The sequence below is a fragment of the Mixophyes fleayi genome, chromosome 3 (genome assembly GCF_038048845.1).
Source record: "Mixophyes fleayi isolate aMixFle1 chromosome 3, aMixFle1.hap1, whole genome shotgun sequence".
Taxonomy (NCBI): domain Eukaryota; kingdom Metazoa; phylum Chordata; class Amphibia; order Anura; family Limnodynastidae; genus Mixophyes; species Mixophyes fleayi.
Window position 1 is genome coordinate 122,966,518 of NC_134404.1, and position 24,666 is coordinate 122,991,183.

Genomic DNA, 24,666 nt, shown 5'->3' on the forward strand with positions numbered 1-24,666 from the left:
AGTCACTTAATGAATCCATCTTTTGAAGACATTTTTCTACATCTCATAGAAAACTCCCATTCACAAGCCTGCTCTTATTTTTTTTTATTTTTTTATTTCCCTTGACTGCGATCTAATCAGAAAACTTCCTGTCTGACTTTCAGCAAAGTCAGATAAATGAAAACTTTAAATGAAACGCCTTCACTGACCAGAGTGAAATGGAAAAGCTGCTTTTAGAAAAGGTCTACTTGTCTAGTCATTTGTTTTATATTGTTAATGATTTGTTGTATAAATATAAAATAGCAAGTAGTAGTAGTATTTGGGCGTATGATAATTCCATATCTGTCTGCAATATTTTACATTAATTGTAACAATTTTGTATTTTTTTTGTTGCTTAACTTCATATAAAACAAGTCAATAAAAAACAGTCCAACTAAATTAAAATCATTTACATTGTGACCAGGACCTTTTCTGGGAGAGGAAAAGACAATTGGATTCAACATGATTAATTTAATAAATGTCTTAAGGCCAGACTCAATTGCACCTCCAGGTTATCAGTCTTGACTCCTAAAAAGACTGCTTCATTGGGGGGTCAGCAATGGAGCTAAATAAAATGTGTTGCTACAGCAACTTTTTATGTGTACGTTACCTATTTTGGCACACCCTATACAAATAATGTTTTTACTGATGTTTAGCGGAACTTCACAGTAAAATCTGCACAGTCATCATCCGTAATACTACTTGTTTAATCTACATTTACTGAATATACCTGCCAGCTGTCTTTATGTTGTCACAATTTTACAAGTTATTATTATTATTAATTTTTATTTATAGGGCGCCACTAGGTGTCCGTAGCGCCGTACAGGGACAGACAGAAACACGATACAGGGTGAGTCAGCACGGTACAGTTAACAAAAAGCACAGTAACTCAGAAGCTCAATGTACAGCTAGATGAGAGGTGAGAGCCCCCAGCGGGGTAGAAGGGCAGGAGGACCTCAGGGAAGAGACAAGGAGCTGGAGAGCAGAGTTAAGGTGGTGGAGAACAGAGGGAAAGGAGGTCCTGCTCGAAGAAGCGTACAATCTAAGGGGAGGGTAGGACTGACAGAGACGCAAAGGTAGGAGGATGGAATGGGGAGAACGGAGGCTGAGACGGAGAGGGGGGGAGAGGAGAAAGAAAAGGAGGGAGGTAAGAGGGGGACAGGAGGGATAGCAGGAGTGGGAGGGGGGTAGGCGGAGACTGGGAGGAGGACAATTAGGTGGGGGACTGGAGGGCTTTAAGGAAAAGGTGGGTTTTTAAGGCCCGTTTGAAGCTGGACAAGTTGGGGGAAGTTCTGATGGAGCGGGGGAGCTGGTTCCAGTGGAGGGGGGCAGCGCGGGAGAAGTCTTGGATGCGAGCATGGGAGGAGGTAACCAGGGGGGAGGAGAGGCGGCGGTCGTTAGCCGAACGCAGAGGGCGGGATGGAGCGTGAATGGAGATAAGGTTGGAGATGTAGGGAGTTGGAGAGGGCCTTGAAAGTAAGAGTGAGGAGCTTGAACACGATTCTGTAGGGGATGGGGAGCCAGTGGAGGGATTGGTAGAGGGGGGAGACAGAAGAGGAGCGGCGAGAAAGGAAAATGAGCCGAGCGGCAGCATTGAGTACGGAGTGAAGGGGAGCGAGATGAGAGCGGGGGAGGCCAGTAAGGAGGAGGTTACAGTAGTCCAAGCGGGAGATAATAAGGGAGTGGACAAGAGCTTTAGTGGCATCTTGGGAGAGGAAGGGCCGAATGCGTGCGATGTTGCGCAGCTGGAATTGGCAGGATTTAGCGAGAGAGAGGATATGAGGGGTAAAGGAGAGAGAGGATCCAGGGTGACGCCAAGGCAGCGAAGTTGAGAAGCAGGGGAAATAGAGGAGTTGAGAAGGGTGATAGAAAGGTCAGAAGGGGAGGGGGATTGAGCGGGGGATTTTGTTTGGATTTTGTTTAATTAGTTTATCTGCACATAGCAGCGTGCTTTCACATTAAAGTGCCCTTACACTTTGTAAAAGATGTCTCATTAAAAGTTGGGGCTGAATATTAATTGGTCACCTCAGAAAAATATGGCCTGGAATATCTTCAAATATGTGCAAGATCCACCCCTTGAAGTTCATCATAATTGCTCTTCTTTAATCTCATTTTTACAGTGGTGCGTGTAATCATGACTAATATTGCAGACGTCCTGCTCTGAAAAACATGGAAAGCTGTTATTCGCCCATGTCCAGAAAGATCTGCAAACAATCCTATGCCAGTAACTGTATATATCCCAATAAACTCCATGTTGTTCCACTAACCTTAGCTCTTTCCCGAAGCTTAGCCCCATCTAACTGCATTACAACAACCTGTCCTAAATTAACAAGTTGGATGTATAAAGTTTGTTTCATGTAGAGACTTCTAACATATATACCCCTATATGCAAAGAAGTTCAAAGACAGGGAGGTTGAGGCAGACTTTTTCAGTAATCAATACGCTACGACAATAGTCTTGCTCAGTTCATGAAAAGCATGTCAACAAAGCATGTGTGATATTGATGTGCTTTTCATGTGTTTTGATGCACTCAACAGGACTCCATTCAATTGGGGTCCTGCTGAGCATATCAAAACAACATGAACCCCGACATGCACTTCTAAAAGCAGGACTTCCATTACATCATCAACCTTAGATAAATGCAAAAGCCAATGACATCATAATGTAACCAGAGTGAAAATGGGTTTGATGTACTCTTACAATCCTTCCCTTTCTTCCATAGCATTTAGCACCAAAAGCATCAAAATATATGTTGAATAGCATTAAATACTTCTGAAATGTAAAATGAATGTAGCTAATGGGACCTCCATTTATCCAGGGAAATAACTGACCAAGCCAGAAGTATGGTAGGATGGTCTCTCTAACAGCATGGCATCATAATATTCTATACTGCATTTAAAGCCTGAGTACAGCAACTGTGGGGCAAGAAACCAAAGTAAGCTACTGGACACCTCAGTGAGACCGTTTGCTAGTATCAGTGTGAGTTGACAGCTGCGTCAACCATTTGGGTAATCGGGAGGTTCCGGTACAAAGGTACCCCTGTGTGAAGTTTCCGTTAATTACTTCTCAACTGTGTAGAACCTTGTAATTAAATATATAATATCTTAAATGTATCTGTATTCTTCCTAGTACATTTTGTAACTAGATTTATGTTTTCACTGACATTCATTGAACAGCAACCTAAACACATTTTTCTGAAATCTGCTTGAGATAGAGATAAGCATCTTGAACAGACAACAGTTGCCAGCTATGTTCATTACTTTGACAAACTTGGATTGAAATTATATTGGGTAACCTCACATATGGCACAATCTGTACCAATAAAAATGCCCTTGTCAGTAGGAAAGAAAGTTTGTTCAACTAAATATTCTTTAAGTACTTTTTATATAATATAGAGTTAACACATTTTTTAAACTTCTCTGGATCATGGAACGAAAAGGGAGTTTATATCTACTTTAAATACTTACTGAGGAGACTAGTGTTTCTCAATCTGGCACAATTCTGGGGCAGTGCAGAGTATGAGCGATTGCCTTGCACTTTCTTAATTAAATGTCTTCCATTCAGACTGCAGATTTATGGTGGATTCACGGACAGGGGCATGACCAGTGATGTCATAACAAGTATATCAGGCTTGATTTGCTGTGTCATTTAAACGTTTTACCAAAAAATGTGGACTTATCCTTTAAACTGCACTCTTTATTAAATCCATTAGCTTATAAGCTCCCGCAACAATGGCACTCTCTCCATTTGTGTGTCCGAGCCGGTACAACACTTGTTTGTTATTCACAATACCGGTTTTGTTTTTTAATCTTTTTATTTGTAACAGAAAAATAAAACTGAACACAGGTCACAATAAATAGAACTTGCCAAATAAGAGTATAAAGGTATAATAGCCAGACCTGCATAACAAGACACAAAAATGTATAAGACCCGCAAGGCCAGCCTACTGGGGCTAGCATAAAAGTCAAAGGATAAAATAAGGCGCTATGTAGATATGTGACCTTATGATGTGGAATAAAGTTTAAAAAACTACTGAATACTTTATTTTGTAGTTGGGTGAAGGAGGTAGGGATGGAGGTAGGGATGTGACCCAACTGCCGGGTAAGGCAAAAACAAAGACTGGAGAGGGCACAAATAAGAATGAAGTGACCAGTAGTAAAGAAGATGCAAGCAAAAATGAGAAGAGATTGACATCGCCACCCAGTCTTATGATGCGAGTCGGTGGTGGCACTTTGCTATGAAATTGGATTCGTCCCAAAGGATTAGATAAAAAAAACAAAATAGAAACTCTCATAGATATAATACCCACAGTGCTTATTTGTCCAGGGTTCGTACCTATGTACCCTTTACTATTATTATTACTTACTATTACACTTTATGTGTTGCCTATATATACTGCTGCTTGTAAAAACTGAACATACCAAGTTACCAACTTAGGGACATATTATGATTTGATTAATGTGCCCTAGTACTTACGAAAAAAGTGGAGCCATCCCTTTGTTGGGGTGAACCAATATTCAGCCTATTACTGTAGTATTAACTAATGAAATAACCGAAGCAAGAGGCACATATTCTTGCTGGGCAGCTCTATGATATTGAGTATTATTTCTACAGTGGTCTCACATTGTATCTCCACAGAAACAGACCAAAAATTGTTGTTTTAATGAGGGCGGCTTTAGAAAGAAGCTAAAATAGAACAGAATTCATTCATTTAAATCCACTTATATATAGAGAATATAGTGTTAAGCAAGGGTTGTGTTATAAAGTGGGTGATATTAATAGGTATTACTTAATAGATTTTCCCTACCTTGTGCTGTATTGTGATGTTTAGTACAAGGTTTAGAAATGGGTGAATTGATTCGGACAATTAGGAAATTTGGCAGAATTTGAGAAATTTGCAGTATGCAACTGTTGACAAAGACAACTAGCGCCATCCTGAGATGGAATGAATTACCTATTGTTGCTGTCCCCATACAGGTCTATGGGGACAGTGATAAGAGTCTGTAATTGGGTTAATGCCTGAGAAATATATGATTTCTCCAGAGTAAACCCTTTAATAAAAAATAAAAAGTGGTGAAAGAGTCATTTGCCAGGTTTTGGCATTTTGGCTCTTCACCATTTGTTAAATAGAACTCTGAATGGTCTATTTAACAATATTCTAATACCCCGAAAATGGATGTTTTTGGGGGACTACCACAAACAAAAGTATCCCCTCTCATTGGGGCATATTTAAGAAGTAGTGCTATCAAACTTTCATACACTTAGCGTAACTCCAACGCAAGTTGGAGTGTTCCGCATATTTATGAATGCTGCATCGCAGCAGATATTGTGGATATCTCTGCTTTGCATTCTGTTTCGTTTTTGGGAGCAGTTTCATTAGTATGATTACTGCTCCCCACTGCAATCTAACAAGTTCCGAAAAAAGTTTTTTTTGATAACTTGTTATAACAATGTACGCAAGCTGGCGGCGTACATTATCATAATTGAAAAATGTCAGTGCGGTCAGCTCTGCTCCTAAGAGCAGAGCTGGACAGCGCATGTGTGGAGTGATCACTTGATCCCTCCCTGTCACTCACTGCTCGCTCTCTGCAACTATAGTTGCAGGGAGAGAGTAAAGATGTTTGTGCGCATGCCCAGGTCTTCGAACTGCACATGCGCAATTGCAGAGTGATGAGGAACGAAGAAGACGAGGAGATCCAGAGGCATTACGAAGAGTCGTGGTAAGTATTTTTTTATCACAGAAACAGCAGTTTATCGGAACTGCGTTCTTCATAAAATTGATAAATAGTTCAATCCTTATCAATGCGATAAGGATTGAAAACTATTTTTCACTTTTTGAGAACATTGATAAATGTGCCCCTTTAAAACTAGGGGATTACAGCAGATATCGGCTGCAGTCCCACTGTTATTGTAAGCAATAGCAGTCCCCATAGGTTTCTATGAGGATTTTCAGAACGTGTGCCGATGGCTAACGTGAAGATGGTGTTAGCTATTGAAGCCTATGGGGAGATCATTGTGGTAGAGGGCTCTTCAGATCCCTCACCACATCTTACCTGCTCTCCCCTCCGGTAACTATCGCAAAGGTGGCCACTTTACTATAGTGACCACAGAGGAGATAGGAGATAGATGTTCGCCGGGCAGCCATTTAGCGTGACTGCTGCTCCGGCATAACATTTTTAATAAATGGTCACAATCTTTCATTCTTTTATCATTGCGATAAGGAATCTAAATGATTGTGCCAAAAAAAGGTTATTTTAAATATGCCCCTGAATGTCTGGGTCTCATACATCTCTAATACTGGTACTATACAGGGACAGGGGATGTGAGAGTTTGCAAATGTTGCTCTAATTACTCCACTGTTGTAGCTTTCATTTGTCCATATAAAGAATTGTGTGTAAATGAACTACATATGTAACTAACCTTTTTTTCATGTAAAGTACACTCTATATACACGAGTTTCAGGGTGCTGTGACTGCAAATATACAGAGAAATATTTTAACTTTTTTTATATCAGAGCTGTTGTTTAGACAGAGCAACTGGTGTTTAGGTAAACAGCAGCCAGGGCTACGAATGCAGCACTGTTGCTGAGGTAAAGCCTCACACATGGGTTACCAGTGTGGGAAGCCTGGGGACAAGCAGAATGTGAACTGCAGTTCCCTCGGACTGCCGGTGAGAATTTCTCATCCAAACCTCGATCACGTAGGATTGCGTAGAGAGCAGAGATAGGGGAGACAGGAAGAATAAGAGACACAGGAAAGCTGCAATACTACAAGCAGTAAATGATGTTTGCATGCAGTAGCCCCCTGCTCTCTCTTCCATGTGAATGAACCTGTGAGGCTGTGCTACCTGGGCGTCCTCACTCCCGCACTCTACACTCCGTGTATAGCCGCTATTGGCTGAGCTGCGCTTTTTCATCGTGAATGAGTTCATCAGCCCTGCCAAGTGGGCTGCGAGGATGGTTGCCTGACTTTTAATGTGGCTCTCTCTACTGTAGAGGAATGATGATAGTGCTACCTCTGGACACAAGAGCGTGGTTGTGGTACTCATGTGAATGGGGTACATTGCAAGCATAAAGTGTCTATATCGGGAGCAGAGACTGAGGGCTGTATCATCCTCCTATAGTCCCTGGGGAAGTTGTGTCAGTGCTACCTGGGACCTCCCACCTATTTCCAGAGCTCTTCCTCTCTGCCTTCAAGTTGTGGGTTAGTGTGTGCTTGTGATGATGTGACTGTGCTGCTGACATTGAAAGTGGTGACACTGCCACACAGACAGCAATGGATTTCTTGTGGCATTTAAAAGGTCTACATGTGCCAGATGCGTGACTCGGGCGCTCGGGATGCCTAATCCCCCCCTTGGGATTTTGACCCATCTGAGACCTCATATACAAGAGATGCATGATGATTGGATCAGAGATGTGCAATAATAAAACACAGGGCTTGCTCTGTACCAGAAATACATCTGACCTGTTTCTGGGATGTTCCAGGATGAAGCTGCAGGATTCCGTGTCTTCCTGTCACTGAGGAATATTTCACTGTCTGCAGTGACCTGTTGGGGCTGAAGTCCCAGCACCTCATTCCTTCCTGTAGGCACGGATGCCGCGCCGTTGAGGGGAGACATAGACACTGGGCTCTTCCATAGGACAGGGAGCCCAGAGCTATGGAGAACTCCTGATTCCAGCACTCCTCTCTGGGATAATACAGTTTGGGAGATGGGAACAAGTACCTGGATTCCGCACACCTGCAGAAGAGCTCTACAGTTACTGCTGTAGATTTTTTTTTTCTTCCCATGCTTTGGGGAGCGGTCATTTGACTTATTTACATCCCGATCGGCTGGTTAGTAGTTTAGAGGGAGGCCCCTCGGTCTTCGGATATCCCGCGGGGTCGGTGACCGTATACTAAGGGACTTGGGAGGTGCCTGCAGGAGCCATGGCTGCGGCTATAGCCAGCTCACTGATCCGGCAGAAGAGGCAGGCCAGGGAGTCCAACAGTGACCGGGTGTGTACGTCCAAGCGCCGCACAAGCCCCAGCAAGGACGGGCGCTCACTGTGTGAGAGACATGTCCTGGGGGTGTTCAGTAAAGTCAGGTTCTGCAGCGGGAGGAAGAGGCCGGTGAGGAGAAAACCAGGTCAGTACATCCCCATGTCAGCTACATGTATGCAACCAGCACATGCCAGTCACAACTTCCCTGGGATTGTACTAATCATACTATTCATACAGCTACATGTATGCAACCAGCACATGCCCCAGTTACAACTTCCCTGGGATTGTACTAATCATACTATTCATACAGCTACATGTATGCAACCAGCACATGCCAGTCACAACTTTCCTGGGATTGTACTAATCATACTATTCATACAGCTACATGTATGCAACCAGCACATGCCAGTCACAACTTCCCTGGGATTGTACTAATCATACTATTCATACAGCTACATGTATGCAACCAGCACATGCCAGTCACAACTTCCCTGGGATTGTACTAATCATACTATTCATACAGCTACATGTATGCAACCAGCACATGCCAGTCACAACTTTCCTGGGATTGTACTAATCATACTATTTATACAGCTACATGTATGCAACCAGCACATGCCAGTCACAACTTCCCTGGGATTGTACTAATCATACTATTCATACAGCTACATGTATGCAACCAGCACATGCCAGTCACAACTTCCCTGGGATTGTACTAATCATACTATTCATACAGCTACATGTATGCAACCAGCACATGCCAGTCACAACTTCCCTGGGATTGTACTAATCATACTATTCATACAGCTACATGTATGCAACCAGCACATGCCACAGTCACAACTTCCCTGGGATTGTACTAATCATACTATTCATACAGCTACATGTATGCAACCAGCACATGCCACAGTCACAACTTCCCTGGGATTGTACTAATCATACAGCTACTGTACAGACCACTGCCAGTAAATTATGTAGACACTCCATCCTCACCTAATAGATATCACCACTACAGATGCTGAAATGTCACACAGTTATATCAGTATAATTAGGACAACTGCCATTTACATTACATACGATAGTATATACCCACTTAGAACCAAAATTATTATGGAGACAAGACACACCTCCTACTATTCAGTAGTTTAAACGTGTGATAAAGGAGTGGGAATTATACATAGCTGTACAAATTAAACTACTAATATTTTCCATATACATGCAGAAAGTGTGACCCTGCTGCACTAATAGCACAATTCAGATAAGTAGCTGACAGTTCCATATTTGTGGACTCTAGAGGCTGTCTTCATGCTCTATGCGTTTATTAAGTCTTTTATAAAACACACTCTAATCACCTTTCCTTTAAACTAGCAGAAGGTCACACGCGTTTTTATAAACGCAGGCTAAAATTCTCGATCGTACTTTTCTTCTCTGATATAACAGTATAACAACCATATACTATATCACATGCTCTTAGTTGAAAGCTGAAAACAAATCTGTTGTTTTCAGATAAAACATATTTTGAAAAAAAATAAATAAAGATGTTAATGACAGCTGTGAATACGTGAATACATACAATCAATCTGTATTTGCGCAATAGCAACAAAGTCCACTGTACAGTATATTTAACTTCATTCAATTAATAGAGATTGGACATGTTTGTTAAATGTATGCTCTTGCCATACTCTCATCATCTTTTATTAAGACAGATTACTGCTCCTATTCGGTAGCTGCACTAAAAGATATATTTGGTAGCAAGTATAGAAAGTATTAAATTATTACCTGAGATTTGAGAACAAGTGTAATCAGAATATTCTTATATGTTGTTAATGGTATTTGTTTTTTCAAATGTGTCTTCACTTTACTATGTAGAGAGTATATGGTCTCTGGTTAAAACTCTTTTCTGCCAAATAGTAACAACTCACTGTAAACAAATACTGCAGGTTGTAAAAAGAAACATAAGAAAATAAGCATATAAATAAAAACACATTTGTTTCTAGTTAAAAACATTGTAGTTTGATTATATTTAATTTTACATACCATTAAATATATAAATACATTTGAAAAAAATATAGTTAAAAAGATTGTAGTTAGATTATATTTAATTTTACAAACAATTAAATATATATTTTGCTGATAGTTTTCCCTTTAAGCACTATCTACTATTTCGCATATTAAACTGCAAATTTATTAGAAAAAATGCAATTCAGCTTAGCCTATAAACTCTGCATGATGAATATGCTGTATTTTGTTTGTTTAAATGAGTTCAAAGAGAAAATGCAATATGTTAGATTGTTGGGATGTTTCTGGTTGACCTATTTTCATATGGTAAAGGGAAGAATGGTTTTCATTCACTGGTCATAGGGATCAGTATTCCCTTTGACCTTAAAATGGAATGCATTTGGTCAACTACAAGGAACACCTTTGCATGGAAACCTTAATATGTGAACAAGAACTACTGGGCATTTTCGCCAAAAGGGCAAAACAGGTGTTTTTCCTGGCGATAGGATTTTTTTCCGCTTCATCCTTTAAAGGGTTAACACTGGCAATAGCGCTGCTATCGCCAATGGTAAACACCGCCAGTGATAAGATTCAACGGAAATATTGTCCTCGAACCTTTGTATGTACCGCCGTAATACTTGTTCTGTTATCTCCTTGTCAGGATGGCAATAACAAGAAAATCATTAAAAAATGCATTATTGTTTGAATAAAACATTTTTTTAATCATTAACTTTTTCAAATATTTTAATAGATCTTTAACCCCTTTTTTCCCCCACATTAGTAGAACAGAAAGTCGAATCATGATGCAGATTTCTGCAGAGACTTACCTGGCAAAGCGGTAAGTTAAGTCTTAGCGCTTTGGGCCAGTACCGGCAAGGCTGCTCTGTATTGCTCAGCTGCCCCGGTGTTATTTTTATTAAATTGCGACTAGATTTTTTTTTCTTGATTTGTTTTGGATTTTTTTTTATCTCCGCTTATTGTCATATAGGCCCCTATGTCTTTCCGAAAGGTTTTTGCTCTTCTGTATCATTTCTATATGTTTACAAAGGATGCTTTTTCTTTAGGGGGTCACCCAGGTCAGCAGCAGTTTACAAAAAAGCTCAAAAGACAATTAAATTAAATTTTTATAAAAGTATTTATGAAGACTTCAAGCACCATTTATGTTAAAAATTCACAGCTGTTGTTGGCATAGTTTTTAAACCAAGACCACAAGGGGCATATTCAGTTAGGTCCGGCCCTTGTGATTACTCGTGGCTGCACAAGTGCCGTTACAGCAACACTGCGGATTTCCGCGCGCACCCCATAGGGTTGCGAAGGGAAATCTGCGATGTTGCGGTACAGTATTGTCACTTTACATGAGCAGTCGCGCGTAATGGCGAGTGCCGGACTTAATTGAATATGCCCCCAAGAGTCAGTAGTTCAACAAAATATTGAGCTTGACCTCAGTGAAAATGTATTTGATTGAAACTTTCAGTACTTATCATTGTTCGTTTGCAACAAATAGCCTGTATTTATAAATTAGTACGGAAACTGATTTGGGATCCAAAGGCCTCAGATTTAGGTCCTTATTTTCTTTATTTTATAATATATTTTCTATTTCAAGTATGAATATTTTCTTACATGCTTCTTTTAGTTATCAATAATGTCAAATATTGTGTGCCTTATATTTTTATTTAGTTAATAGCTGGCTATTGAGACGAGAGAGCAGTATAGAATGAATCTTTCTTTGACATTCTGCATAGTCAGTTTTGCATTTAGAGACAAAGTGTATTTCTGATAGAAAGCTAATATAATACACCAAAGTCTAGGTCTCCTATAGGCTATGTTGTGTTTATGTACCCCTGGACACACTAGAAGACTGAACTCGGTAGTATGTTATGGTGCCGGCCCTATATCTATTATACAGTATTTCAGCACTTGTGACTCTGAATCTTAACCCTTACAGCAGAATTATCTAGAATTCATCTAATGTAAAAGATTTTTGTATGTTTTTATTTTTACACGTTTTCGATGCATAAAAGATAGGTTGTGCAGTTTAAGTAGTTGTGCAAAATTTTTCCAACACCATAATGCCACTCATACTGCTATTCTTCTTTTTTATTTCTGAGGTTTTTATTAAAGAGTGAGCAAATCTAAAAGAAAACTATTTTGATTTGCAGTAATAGAGGATGGACTCGCATCCATTAAATCTCTTTGTATCTCATAATAACTGTGTTTACTCAGAAAATCATAAGATTGTCAATGAGCCTTGCAATATTTCTGCAAAGATCTGTCTCGTATGCAAAGTCACTGACTAGCACTGGCTTGTTTGCACATATTGGACCTCATTTAGAGTCGGATGCAAAGTCCGTTTTAGGCGCATCCAACCAAAAATCACTACCACGCATGTGCAGAAAGCACCAAATCCGCCTGCATCTTGGACGCAATTAACACCTGCAACAGCTTGCAACTCACTACGAGAGAATGGGAGGAACACAGATTTGTGAAGGCGTGACCATGTAAATACATCCTAGTCGCAGTGAGGCGCAGACGCAACACACGTCAAAACAGGGCTAAAGCTGTGCGGCAGGAATTAGGTGGTGCAGGCGTTAGCTAGCTGCAGGAACTGCTCGCAGCTTGATAGGATATTAAGAGTGGGACGCAACTGGGGTTGCTTGCTACTCGTAATACCCTACCAAGCTGCGGCACACTCCCTCTCCTACACTTCTTAAACGGACTTTGTGTCCGACTCTAAATGAGGTCCATTCTGTTATTGCAGACTTATATGATAGAAAAGCAGAACGTTTTCCGATATTGAAAATGTAGAGCGTAATAAACATATTGTTCTGTTTATTTAAAAGAGATGTGCTCTACTTTTACATGCAGGGACATAATAAAATATGGTCATTTAGACTAAATTGGGTGTTTGAGCTCGAACGCATGGTAGTAAATATTGCGTGTTCAATGAAGGTTCATAGAGCCTAGTGAACACCCTTAATAATTTAAGTGAAAGAATCTTTAGACACTCTCTCACAAGCGTTTACTTTGATTTGCATAAATTTTACATTTTTTTTTGCAGAATTCATTTAACGCTCGGTGGAATAGAATGAAATTCTAAGCAGAACATATAGTACAAGAATCGTCTATGTGTTTAACATGAATTGTTTTTAACAACTCTGTGTGTTCAGGGCCTATTTGTTATGTGTGTGGACCCAAAATGTATAGCACTCAGATCATATTTGAACAAGATCTTGCAAAGTTGCACCTAGATTTTAGCCAACGCGCATAGGTTTGACAAGATGGCAGCATTTGTGGAGGATCAAAAGTTTGCACTGATCAGTTGTGAGGCACGTTGAGTGCATTCCTGATTAAGTACCTTGTTATGCCAAATGAGAGCATTAAAATGAGATATAGTGGTTGAGAGGGCACATTTTTAGGTGTGTTGCCTGCTTAGTGTAAGGACAGATATTGCTCCAGCTCTGAGCTGGTGGAGGTCAGGCAGTGTCGTCTACTTAAAGAAAAAAGTGAAAACCAAAAGTGCCTTATGTAAGTCACTTCTGAGGTTTCCTCACTCGTGCTTAATTCTAGCTGTAAATAAACAGCAGTATTTTAGGAGTAGAAAAGGAAAAGTTTAATGACAGAGTTGGTTCTAAAGTGATAGGAAGTTTTGCACAGTGCTGCTTTTCCGATTTTCCTGCCTCTCCACTTGTGAAGGCGTTGCCTGAGAACAGACATGAACCTTGAAGTGCACTAGACAGATAATTATAGATGCATCTAGTGTTCTTTGTAAATGAGGTCCAGTGTGCTGATCCAAGGAGACTATTTATCAAACACATTTTTCATTGAAATCCCCCGAAAACTGCTGTCTTCTGGGGATTGCAATGAAAAATGTGTTTGATAAAGCCGCATTTATAAGTATCCTTTTAATTTATGACTAGGGCAACGCAGTAGATATCGGAGATATCTGCTGCTTTCCCTGTCTCTACGAACACAAAAGCTGTCCTCATAGGTTTCTGTGGGAACTGCTATTTTGCACCACTTAGCAAGTTTCGAAAAATCAAAGATTTTCAGACCTTGTGCCCAGTGGCTAAGCGAGGCTGGTGTTAGCCATTGAAGCCTATGGGAAGAGCATTGCGGTAGAGGGATCTTCGGATCCCTCATTGCATCTAGCTGATCTCCCCTCCAGTCCCTATCACAAAGGTGGCCACTATGCGATAGTCACCATCATAGCACATAGGGGACAGGGCTTAGCAGGAACAGCACTTTGTTTGTGACTTATGTTCCTAGTGAAGAATTTTAATAAATAATACCAATATTTCAATCCTTATCTTTGCGATAAGGATTGAAATTAATAGTGTTTAAAATGCAGTTGGTAATAAATATGTCCCCAGAAACCAAACCATAATTTTACCTTTTACCCCTTTCAGTGCATCAATGTAGGATTTGTGGCAATTCCTCTCCTATACTTAGGTGGACATTTACCAACTTAGCTTTCTAAGCTGATGGCCACAGTTTAAAACTTCAGCAAATCAGGAAGACATATGATCCTTAATTAGACATATGTGAAAGTGATCTCAGATTCCATTAATCCTGTTCATCACAAAGAAATACTGGTGATGGACCTGGTGAAGTGATCACCCTGGTCTTTCCTGTACGAAAGAGATGAAATACGTCTAGCAAGATCCAGATCATTTTTGCCATAGTGCACCCTGAAATGAGTTTAGATGGCTATCAACCCAAGCCCATGGTATGGCATGTTAACACATGCTGTCACATAGCAAAGATATATATATATCTCATAAGATCATATTGGGGTTTCCATTCTCTGGAGTAGATGGTTCCATTTCACCCAGATAAAAAACACAAGTCCAGTGCTTCAGGTTTAGTAGCCTCGGCTAGTTTTATTCACCAGCTTGTAAACAAAAACAAAGAAAAATCCTTGCCGTCTGGCTACTAACTAATACAGAGGTATTCCCTCTCTAGAGTGAGGGGCTTAGTGTCCCTTATTTAAACCAAACAATGGAACTTACAGATCAAATTTGCAGTTTCTCTCAGGAGTCATCTGACCTCCTCCCCAGACAATGAGAGACTCACTGAGCTTTTCACACCACCTTGCAGGTGCAACTCCTGATTAGTCTGCTGAGAGACTTGCAAACCAGAAGACCCGGACTGGGCCTTATGTATGGAGCCCACCCTTCTCTCTCAATACATAACACCAGTGACCCTTTCCATATTCTTTTACAGCCGAGAAACACTTTGAGAAGTTTTTCCGTAGATACAGAAAATATCCCTGGTGCTTTAAAACACAAATGACAGGAATCCGGGACTTATATACTTGCCATTCACTTCCTTCCCAGTGCTTCTGTTAATATATATATATATATATATATATATATATATATATATATATATATATGTTGAAGTTGAAATATGTAACTGAATGGGATTTGATAGGTTTACAATAGTAGTAGTAGTGTGTGAATGTAATGGCACATACTTATACGGATTAAACATAATAGGTATACCTTAGAAGCTGGCACACATGTACATGTATGTAATCAATAGGAAGTATATAGGAACACACTGCAGTGCAACATTACGTGACAGCAGTATATAGTCTATTTTAAATGGTATCTGGTATATTGTAAGATAGATCAGCACACACAACGCTGACCATGATATCACAACTTCTGTCACACATGTAGCAGCCACACTACTGAATAATATTTAGATCATAAACAATTAGATTATGGTCCATAATTCTTACCTGTTCCTTTTATCTGGCATTCTCTAACGTTATTAAAACAGATCTGTTCAGGCACAAATTATGTTTATAAATTGTGTGTTTCTGTTAAGCACAATTGTCTTGAAAAAGATATCTAAAAAAGACAATCAATCTAATGTTGTCAATTTAATATATTTTATATTGTTCACTGAAATCTCCTAAAATTTACAGTAAAATAATCTGAAATAAGTCACTTGAATCATGTTCCTGAAGGGTTTTCCTTGTTCAGAGAACATGACTTTTTGAAGAGACAGGTCTCTTATTAAATGGCGCACTTGATTTCTCAAATTGCATACTGCATGTGTGCTTTGCACTGCCCTGCGGTGAAACAGATATTGAGAGAAGCTGGGAAAGAGATAGAGAGTTCTTTAGGCCACAAACAAAACCTGTCTTATCGCTTGCCTCTATATTAAATGCCAGGCTGCCGTTTAACTCCTAGCTGAGCCTCAGTGGGGATTGTGTGAGATGCCTATAATCTGTACAGTTGCTTTATACACAAGAGTTATGCCTTGCGGGTAGTACAGATAGATACAGACAGGCCTGTGCTGTCTGTTGTTTTCATTTTGGTGGCCACGTTCTTAATTTGCAAAGCTTTTTCACTGCCTCAGGATTAAATCTGGCCATAGGATAAATACTACTGCTCTATAACATGCCATGACATCACACATGCTCAAATGTGTCAACACAAAATAATTACTGTTTGTAAAATATTCTATATGCATCTAAAAAAGTCTACATGCACACTGATGCATGCAGTGTGTGGTTCAATGCATGTTAAAACACAAGTAAATATCAACCACAGGGGTCTATTTACTAAGGTACAATCAGCCAGAAAAATTGAGAAAACAGCCGTTTTCTATGTAGAATGGCCATCATATAATTTATGAAGGGTTCAACACAGGATAAATCATAGATTTAATGTTTATTAATGCATACCTCATATATTGGTATTGAGACTGCAAAGTTCTCCAATTCATTAAGATCCTAGAACATACTTGTCAACTCTCCCGGAATGTCCAGGAGACTCCTGAAAATCGGGTCGGTCTCACGGACTCCCGGGAGAGCTGGCAAATCTCCCGCATCCTGCAATTGCGGGGGTAAAATGACGCGATTCACAGTGAATCGCATAATTTCCCCCCCCCCCCACCCCCGTGACAAAACGGCATATTTGACACGGGGGGGGGGGCAAATGACGCAATTCACCGTGCCCCTGCCCTCTAGACACACCCCTCTCCCAAATACAACTTGCCAAAGGTAGGCAAGCATGTCCTAGAATGGTGTTTTCAATGGGATCCAACTGAAGCCTCTCCAGCTTTGCTGGATTCCTCACCCGTGGAATGCTGCGCATAGCACTTCCTCGTTCACTGGCCACGTTAGGCTGCCGCTAAAGACGAAAAGGAACTTGCGGAGAAGGGAGGGCTTTGCTGGGATCGCAGACCAACCCAGGCATAAATTACAGCAGTTTAATTATGCATTTCTGTGATTTGTAGCAGTGCATATTGATTGACACCGCACTATTTAATAAATATACCCCACATTTTGATACTGTATGCATGTATTACAAATTTGATATGAATTTACAAGTGTGTTCATTCTGCGTTTCTTTAAACACTTATGTGAGAGAAGATGCTGCATAAATGCATCTTAACCTTTCACTTATTGATATTAACGTAAGCCTTTTTTAAACTGCGATGGTGCACCTCAAATGTGCTGAAATGGAACAAGAAGCATTAAGAACTGCACTGCAGTATAACACAAATGAAATTCATGTAAAAATGCAAATATGTTTGGTCTCAATTGGTGCAATGATTTTTATTTTCACAGCTGTTTACATGTTAACTTACATCAGGAGCACATCTTAAGCACAGAATTATAACGCCGGTGTGAACTTAGCATTAATGAGCGGCTGTATCATCTGGTTTACGAAGACAAAACAAAGCTCCCCATCCTCCAGCAATGATAATTATTATTTATACTTTTTGTTCTTTGTGTCCACAGATGTACAACTTTGGTTTGTCAGTTTGTTTGGTTTTTTTACTAAATAAATAGACCTTTGTGGGGTGAGCTTTATAGTTTTGCTTAGAATAATCAGAAAGCAGATTCAACTGGACTATTTGCACACGTGTTTCTATATTTTGTTGCATCTCTCTGCACTGGCAGATGTGTATGCAGGGGCGCATGCTGGGGGGGTTTCTGGTTCTCCAGAAACCCCTCCCCTCCACGGACGAACGGTATTGTACAGCAGCTGCGACGCTGGCGGTGCTGTATTATACTACAATACAGCACTGCTGCGGACGCTTCTTTGACAGCGCCGCGGCTGCTGTACAATTCAGAATCACCGGAATGGAGCTGCTGCACATGCGCGCCCGCATGCGCAGCAGCTCTCTCTCTCTCTATTTTTTTTTGAAGGGGGGGGGGGGGAAATCCTGCGTTTGCCCCTGGTATGAGCCATTGGACCTCCTGCAATTTGCTTGTCTGGCCTTACAACGACCGAGTCTGTGCCTTTTGACCCACCATTAGCATGTTGGAGGATAAGCAGAAATAGAAAATATTTGATATTGTCTGCCATTGAGAAATAGACCCCTTAATATGTCGGTGGTCTACACTTTTTTCTGTCGAGTAAAATAACATCTTAAGGAGTATTTCTATCCATAGAGGAATATGGCATTATACTAGTAATTATAAAATGTCAGTAGGTAGACTTAGGCCAGTGGTGGGCAACAGGTGACTCGTGGGCCACCAGGGACCTGCGAGCCTTCACCTGTGGACTCAGATTGATGCTCCCAATCTGAGTTACTCTCTGCTTGTTATAAAGTATCATGTGACCTCCTCTGCACATTGTAGGGAGGTCATGAAGCACACCAGAGGAGGAGGAGGATAGAGTGGGCAGCATGGTGGCTTAGTGGTTAGCACTTCTGCCTCACAGCACTGAGGTCATGAGTTCGATTCCCGACCATGGCCTTATCTGTGTGGTGTTTGTATGTTCACACCGTGTTTGAGTGGGTTTCCTCTGGGTGCTCCAGTTTTCTCCCACACTCCAAAAATAAAAACCATACTGATAGGTTAATTGGCTGCTATTAAATTGCCCATAGTCTCTGTCAGTCTGTGTGTGTGTGTGTATGTTTGGGGATTTAGATTGTAAGCTCCAATGGGACAGGGACTGATGTGAATGAGTTCTCTGTACAGCGCTGCAGTGAAAGCGTTATTATTTAAAACGCTCCGTTGCTGATTGCAGGTAGCAGCGTTGGGAGACATAGGTGCAGTTTGAGGTGGAAAATGTCAGGTACACAATGAAGAAAAACAAGGTTAAAAACACTCTTATCTGTAAAACTTTAATGGGTCTAATTATCATAGGGCAAAAAGCAATGCTCATATTCGCCGGAGTCAGGACTACGTCTCTTATAAGGTGAAAAGCCCTATTCCCGGCTGCTTCACGTTTATACCAAGGGCTCTCTGCCTGCAATAGCAGTGCAATACTAAGATTCGCTGGGTCCCGCTGGTGAAAGCTAGCCTATTTAACAAGAATCCTTCTTCTGTTATTGCCATCTCAGGATAGCAGTTGCAGAAGAATATAAATTAAATATTATTTAAATAAAGCATTTTTTCAATTGTGAATTATTTTAATAAATAGAACCACTATGTCCCAGGCATTCTGGTTAATAGATTTTATACCTGTATATGCACACATAATTAAATTTATACTGAGATGAGCACGGTACAGTGCACATATTATGTGAAATTAGCGTATCCGGTTAGATGGGTATGGTTCCAGCAACAGTGGGGTTATGTATGTAGAATAATAATTGTAACCTATTATCAAGCAGCCAATTGGTACAAGAAGACAGAATCCCTACTTTCCCTAGACACGTATGTTGTACACAACACATTCCTTCTACACTGATTGGTACATAGCGCACTCACGCCCCCACTGCACCTGTTTTTCCTCCAGTTCTTTCATTTGATTGACCTTTAAAGTACTATATTTTTATTCTTTGAGTATATTTAACTCTTCAGCAACTCCAATAAATGATACATTTATACAGAAATAGTAAAATAATATATCTGGAAAGGACAATATAAAATGATATTGGAATATTTGCTCATTATCAGATGTCATTTTTTTGGTAAAACCAGCTACACAGTAAATGTACCAAATGTCGCCCGATCAGCCATTCATGACCATAGTTGGGGACTTCTGGCACTGAGATTTTGGTGATGTGTTTTCAGTGCAAATCGGAGTGAGGGCTTAAAATCAAAGTAATAGACCACACCATGCGTGGGGGCAAAATTTTTCTTGACAAGTATTAAATGATTCAATATCTTTGACAATAAGTTCCATATCAGGTGCTAATAACCCCTTCATTACCTGAGATTGCTTGTACCTTAATAGCAAGAAACAATTTTTGCTGCATTGCCTTGTCTAGAAAAACCTTTTCATTTCAACCGTTTAAAAAACAAATTTTACATTGCTTTTATATTGTTATATTTTTTGTTTATATTTTCTTGGATAGCACATAGTTCATTCTTAACAAAAGACAGCTTACTATATAATTAAAGAATAAAATATCTGAAAAAAATTCAGAATGGTTAATATTAAACAGTTAAGTTGGGTACACATCTATGTTGTTATCGTGCAGATCACACGATTCACAATCGTTTGTTCAGATATTGCAGGTGTTTTAACGCTCCCACTATCATGTTTTATCGTACCAAAACACATTGCATCCGTTGATGTGGTTTTCTAACCTTTCTAAAAATCACGATCAACGATGAAACGATGTCAGGCAAATATGCAAAGTATGTAAGCACTCATGACCAGCAGTGTAGGCAGATGTCTGTAGGGTGTGAGTCACAATCTTTTCAGCAGATGGTTATGAGGCATGAAGCTCACAGATCTGATGGTAAATTGTGTTGGTGTGTATGCATGAATCTTCATGGTCATCCGAACTTTCATTCATTGGTGAAATCGTTACAGAAATTGCACCTGAAGTAAGATTGCATAAGTGTGTACCCAGCTTAACAAACATTGAAAGTACTATACTTTGTAACAATGCAAAACTATGAAAGGGTATGCTATAAAATAGTATAGTGTGCTTAACTTAGACAATGCTGACATCTGATTTGTCAGCCTATCTGCACTACCAATTAGTATTGCAGCTTATTGCAGTGATAAAAAAAAACCTGTCATTGATGCAATTTATCATTAAAGGTAGACGAGTGATACTCAACTGCCTCAGCGATACTGGCCCGGAGCTGCAAGAGTTAACTTACTGCTTCACCTGGCCAGTCTGAGAGGAAACACGACCCAGCCAGACAGTTCATAGATGCGCTAGGAACTGAAAACCCAGTCTTAATTATTATTTTTTTTTAAATATTGATCTTTGAAAATTTGGTTTATTCACAGAATAAGGGTTTTTATTAATTCATTCTCTTCTTTTATTGCTATCCTGAGGTAGCAATAACAGAACAAGTATTGTGGCAATATATGTACTGTCTAGGTGCTCTTGATGTATAGGGCGAAGCTGTATCTTGATAGAAATACCCATTTTCGATGGCCATATGGCTTGTTACCCTAAGATAAATATGTCCCTCTGTCTTCTTTTCATCAAGTTTCACCTTTTCTTTTTTATACATATTTATGATAAGTCATTGTGTCATTAAAAATACAGGTTTTTTTTTTTTAAATTGCCAGTAACAGATGAAGGATTGCAATGGTAATTTTACTGCTAAGATCCTTGTTAAATAGTCTTCCCATGCTTTGCATGGGGAATCAGTAGCCGGTGAAACGAGGTAAATCTTATCACCGGCAGGGGTTACCTCTAGCGATAGCAGTGCCCCTTGATAGATAGGGTAAATCCCTATCACCTATGAAAGTGACTTTTTGCCCGTTGATAAATAGACCCGTAAGTCACTTGTCTCATGTAGAATGACTTTTAGAAACAAGGGCAGCACAAAAGGATTATGATGTTTTATTAATAGCTTTCTTTTTACCACAGTGGCACTAATCTTTGCACTGCCTTTGATTAGATATTTAATGGTAACCCCACAAGCTCGGGATTCAGATCTCACAGTTAAAAGGGCATTCGGATGGAGGATATTCTATTCCCAGGCCTGTTCTTATTTAATTTACTTGGACTGTGTTAACTGTAGCTCTTTCAAAGTATGGCCACCTGACTTGCTGATAGAGAAAGCTTGCATCAGCTCTATGGAAGAAGGTAACAGTCTTAGTGGTATTTCCTTTACTATTAGCAAAGATTACATAGCAGCATCATGGATTTTTCTTTTTTAGCCAAGCAACTTCTCTAATCTCTGTAAAGTCAGCTTATAAAACAATGACACGACGGCTATATTGTATATAAAGTATATCTTTACTGTCCAGCTTAGGGCCCAAGGGGCTCAATAGGCTCAGTTGAATAGTTTTTAAATAGCATATAGCCTACAAATGCATAGTTGTCACAGAAATGCCACCTTCTTCATTGAAATACACTTGCAGCATTATCTTATGTGAAGCTCATTAAATTAACATGTAACATATAAGGGACTCCTCATTAAAAAAAACTTTTATATACCCAGGCCCGGTCTCAGGTCCCCCCTCCCCCATTTCCCTTTCTCTATTCCACCTTACCTTTAATATTGTATACAATGCCACACTTCCTTGCATGTCTTTAAGGTTCTTTACTGGTTTATTATGGCAAAATCCTATTTATGTTTTATAACCATCCCAAATGGACATGATCTTTTATGCTTTGGTTTCTGTTTCACAATGTAATTTGTTCCTGCCCTCTTGGTTTAATACCGAATATTTGTTTATTGTGTGACAAAATCTATAAATAAAAGTTTTTAATAAAATCTTGAAAAGTTAAAAATAAATTTTAATAAAAGTGCACAAAAAACTATTATGTATATGTGTATGTATGTATGTATATATGTATGTATGTATGTATGTATGTGTATGTATGTGTGTGTATGTATGTATGTATGTATGTGTATATATGTATGTATGTATATATATATATATATATATTAGATATCTATAATATAAATGTCTAGTGGCGTGTGTTAGTCTGTCTGTCTGTGTGTGTGTGGAAAAAATAAAACCAAGCTGCAGCGCCACCTGCTGGGCAGAGTTATACACTGACCTACTAAATTCGTAGTGTGTGTGGAAAAAAAAATTCAGAAAGGGCTGAAATTTGGTATACTAAGGTGCTTTTAATTTGTTAATTTAATTTGTTAATTGTTAAAAGTGTTTATAAAGATTTTAAAGAAATATATATATATTTCTTGAAGGAGAAGTGACAGTTGGGAGTGGTTGGTGGTTGCCGGGGGTGACAGTGGGGAGTGGTTGGTGGTTGCCGGGGGTGACAGTTGGGAGTGGTTGGTGGTTGCCGGGGGTGACAGTGGGGAGTGGTTGATGGTTGCCGGGGTGACAGAGCGAGAGGAGTGTGATACTCAGGACCGCTGAGAGAGATCCCTGTGTCTGGATAGACATCTGGATAGATGTGGCAATGAAAATGAAGGATGAGGTGATGGAGAAGAATGATGAGGTGGTGACATGTGGACAAAACCACGTTAAAAAAGGGCGCTTACGTCGGGAAGTAACATTCTTCCCCTGAGGAGGCCTGGGCTATGGCCCAAATGCATGACAAGAACCTTTTTAACACCTTAAGTAGCTTGATTTGACTAAAATGCATGAGTATCATGCACGGGTTAACTTGAATATATATATATATATATATATATATATATATATATATATATATATGTATGTGTGTGTGTTTATATATATCTACTATATAAATGCCTAGTGGCGTGTGTGCAAAAAAAAAAACAAGCTGCAGCGCCACCTGCTGGGCAGAGTTATACACTGACCTATATATTTCTTGAAGGAGAAGTGACAGTTGGGAGTGGTTGGTGGTTGCCGGGGGTGACAGTGGGGAGTTTTTAACACCTTAAGTAGCTTGATTTGACTAGAATGCATGAGTATCATGCACAGGTTAACTGACCTACTAAATTCTTAGTGTGTGTGGAAAAAAAAACCTCAAAAAGGGCTGAAATTTGGTATACTGACATTATTGACGAGTTGAGGGGTCAAACTCATTTTCGTGAGGTAATTTTACCTCATGAACACACATGTGTACAGTGGCGGATCCAGGGGGGTGCGATCGGGGCAATCGCCCCCCCTAGCAGGGGTTTGCTGCCGACGGCTGCACAGTATGTGCAGGTCCGTTTGGCAGTGACAGTGTGCTGCCCGGTTGCTCCAATTGTGTTTTAAACACAATCAGAGCAGCCGGGCAGCAGACTGTCCCTGCCTGTCACTGCCGAGCGGACGTGCACATACTGTGCAGCCCCCGGCAGCCTCAGCAGTCGGAAAGGGGGCGGGGCCTAAATCACCCCGCCCTAATATGGGGAACAAACATTTTCTAGATCCGCCCCTGCATGTGTAGCGGCGTGTGTTAGTGTGTGTGTGTCTGTGAAAAAAACTTTTTTCTCAGAAAGGGCTCATCCGAATGACCTGAAATTTGGTATACTGACATTATTTGACAAAAAAATTAGAATAGTGAAGTCAGTTAACTTCCATCATCCCCCCTTCCCCCTGTGGGAGGGGTAGTAAAGGCTAAATTTACGAGTTGAGGGCTCAAAATAACTTTCGTGAGGTAATTTTACCTCATGAACACACATGTGTAGTATATTACTGTTTTACTACTCACGCTCTACCTATATATTTCTTGAAGGAGAAGCGACAGTTGGGAGTGGTTGGTGGTTGCCGGGGGTGACAGTGGGGAGTTTTTAACACCTTAAGTAGCTTGATTTGACTAGAATGCATGAGTATCATGCACGGGTTAACTTGTGTATATATATATATATATATATATATATATATATATATGCTTTCACCTGTTATCGCCT

The 24,666-nt window shown here is 40.0% G+C and overlaps 1 protein-coding gene across 3 annotated transcripts in view; it reads left to right on the forward strand.

The window, feature by feature from the left end:
• Window positions 1–24,666, forward strand: part of FGF12 (fibroblast growth factor 12) — a 406,239-nt gene that overhangs the window by 245,952 nt on the left and 135,621 nt on the right. Inside the window, exon 1 of one of the 3 annotated variants that reach the window (XM_075202286.1) lies at window positions 7,067–8,142. The exons of the other annotated variants lie outside the window; for them this stretch is intronic. Within the exon in view, the coding sequence (XP_075058387.1) occupies window positions 7,944–8,142 (199 nt within the window). The 5' untranslated portion in view covers window positions 7,067–7,943. Of the gene's footprint in view, window positions 1–7,066; window positions 8,143–24,666 lie in introns of those variants that run through there. 3 annotated transcript variants of the gene reach the window in all.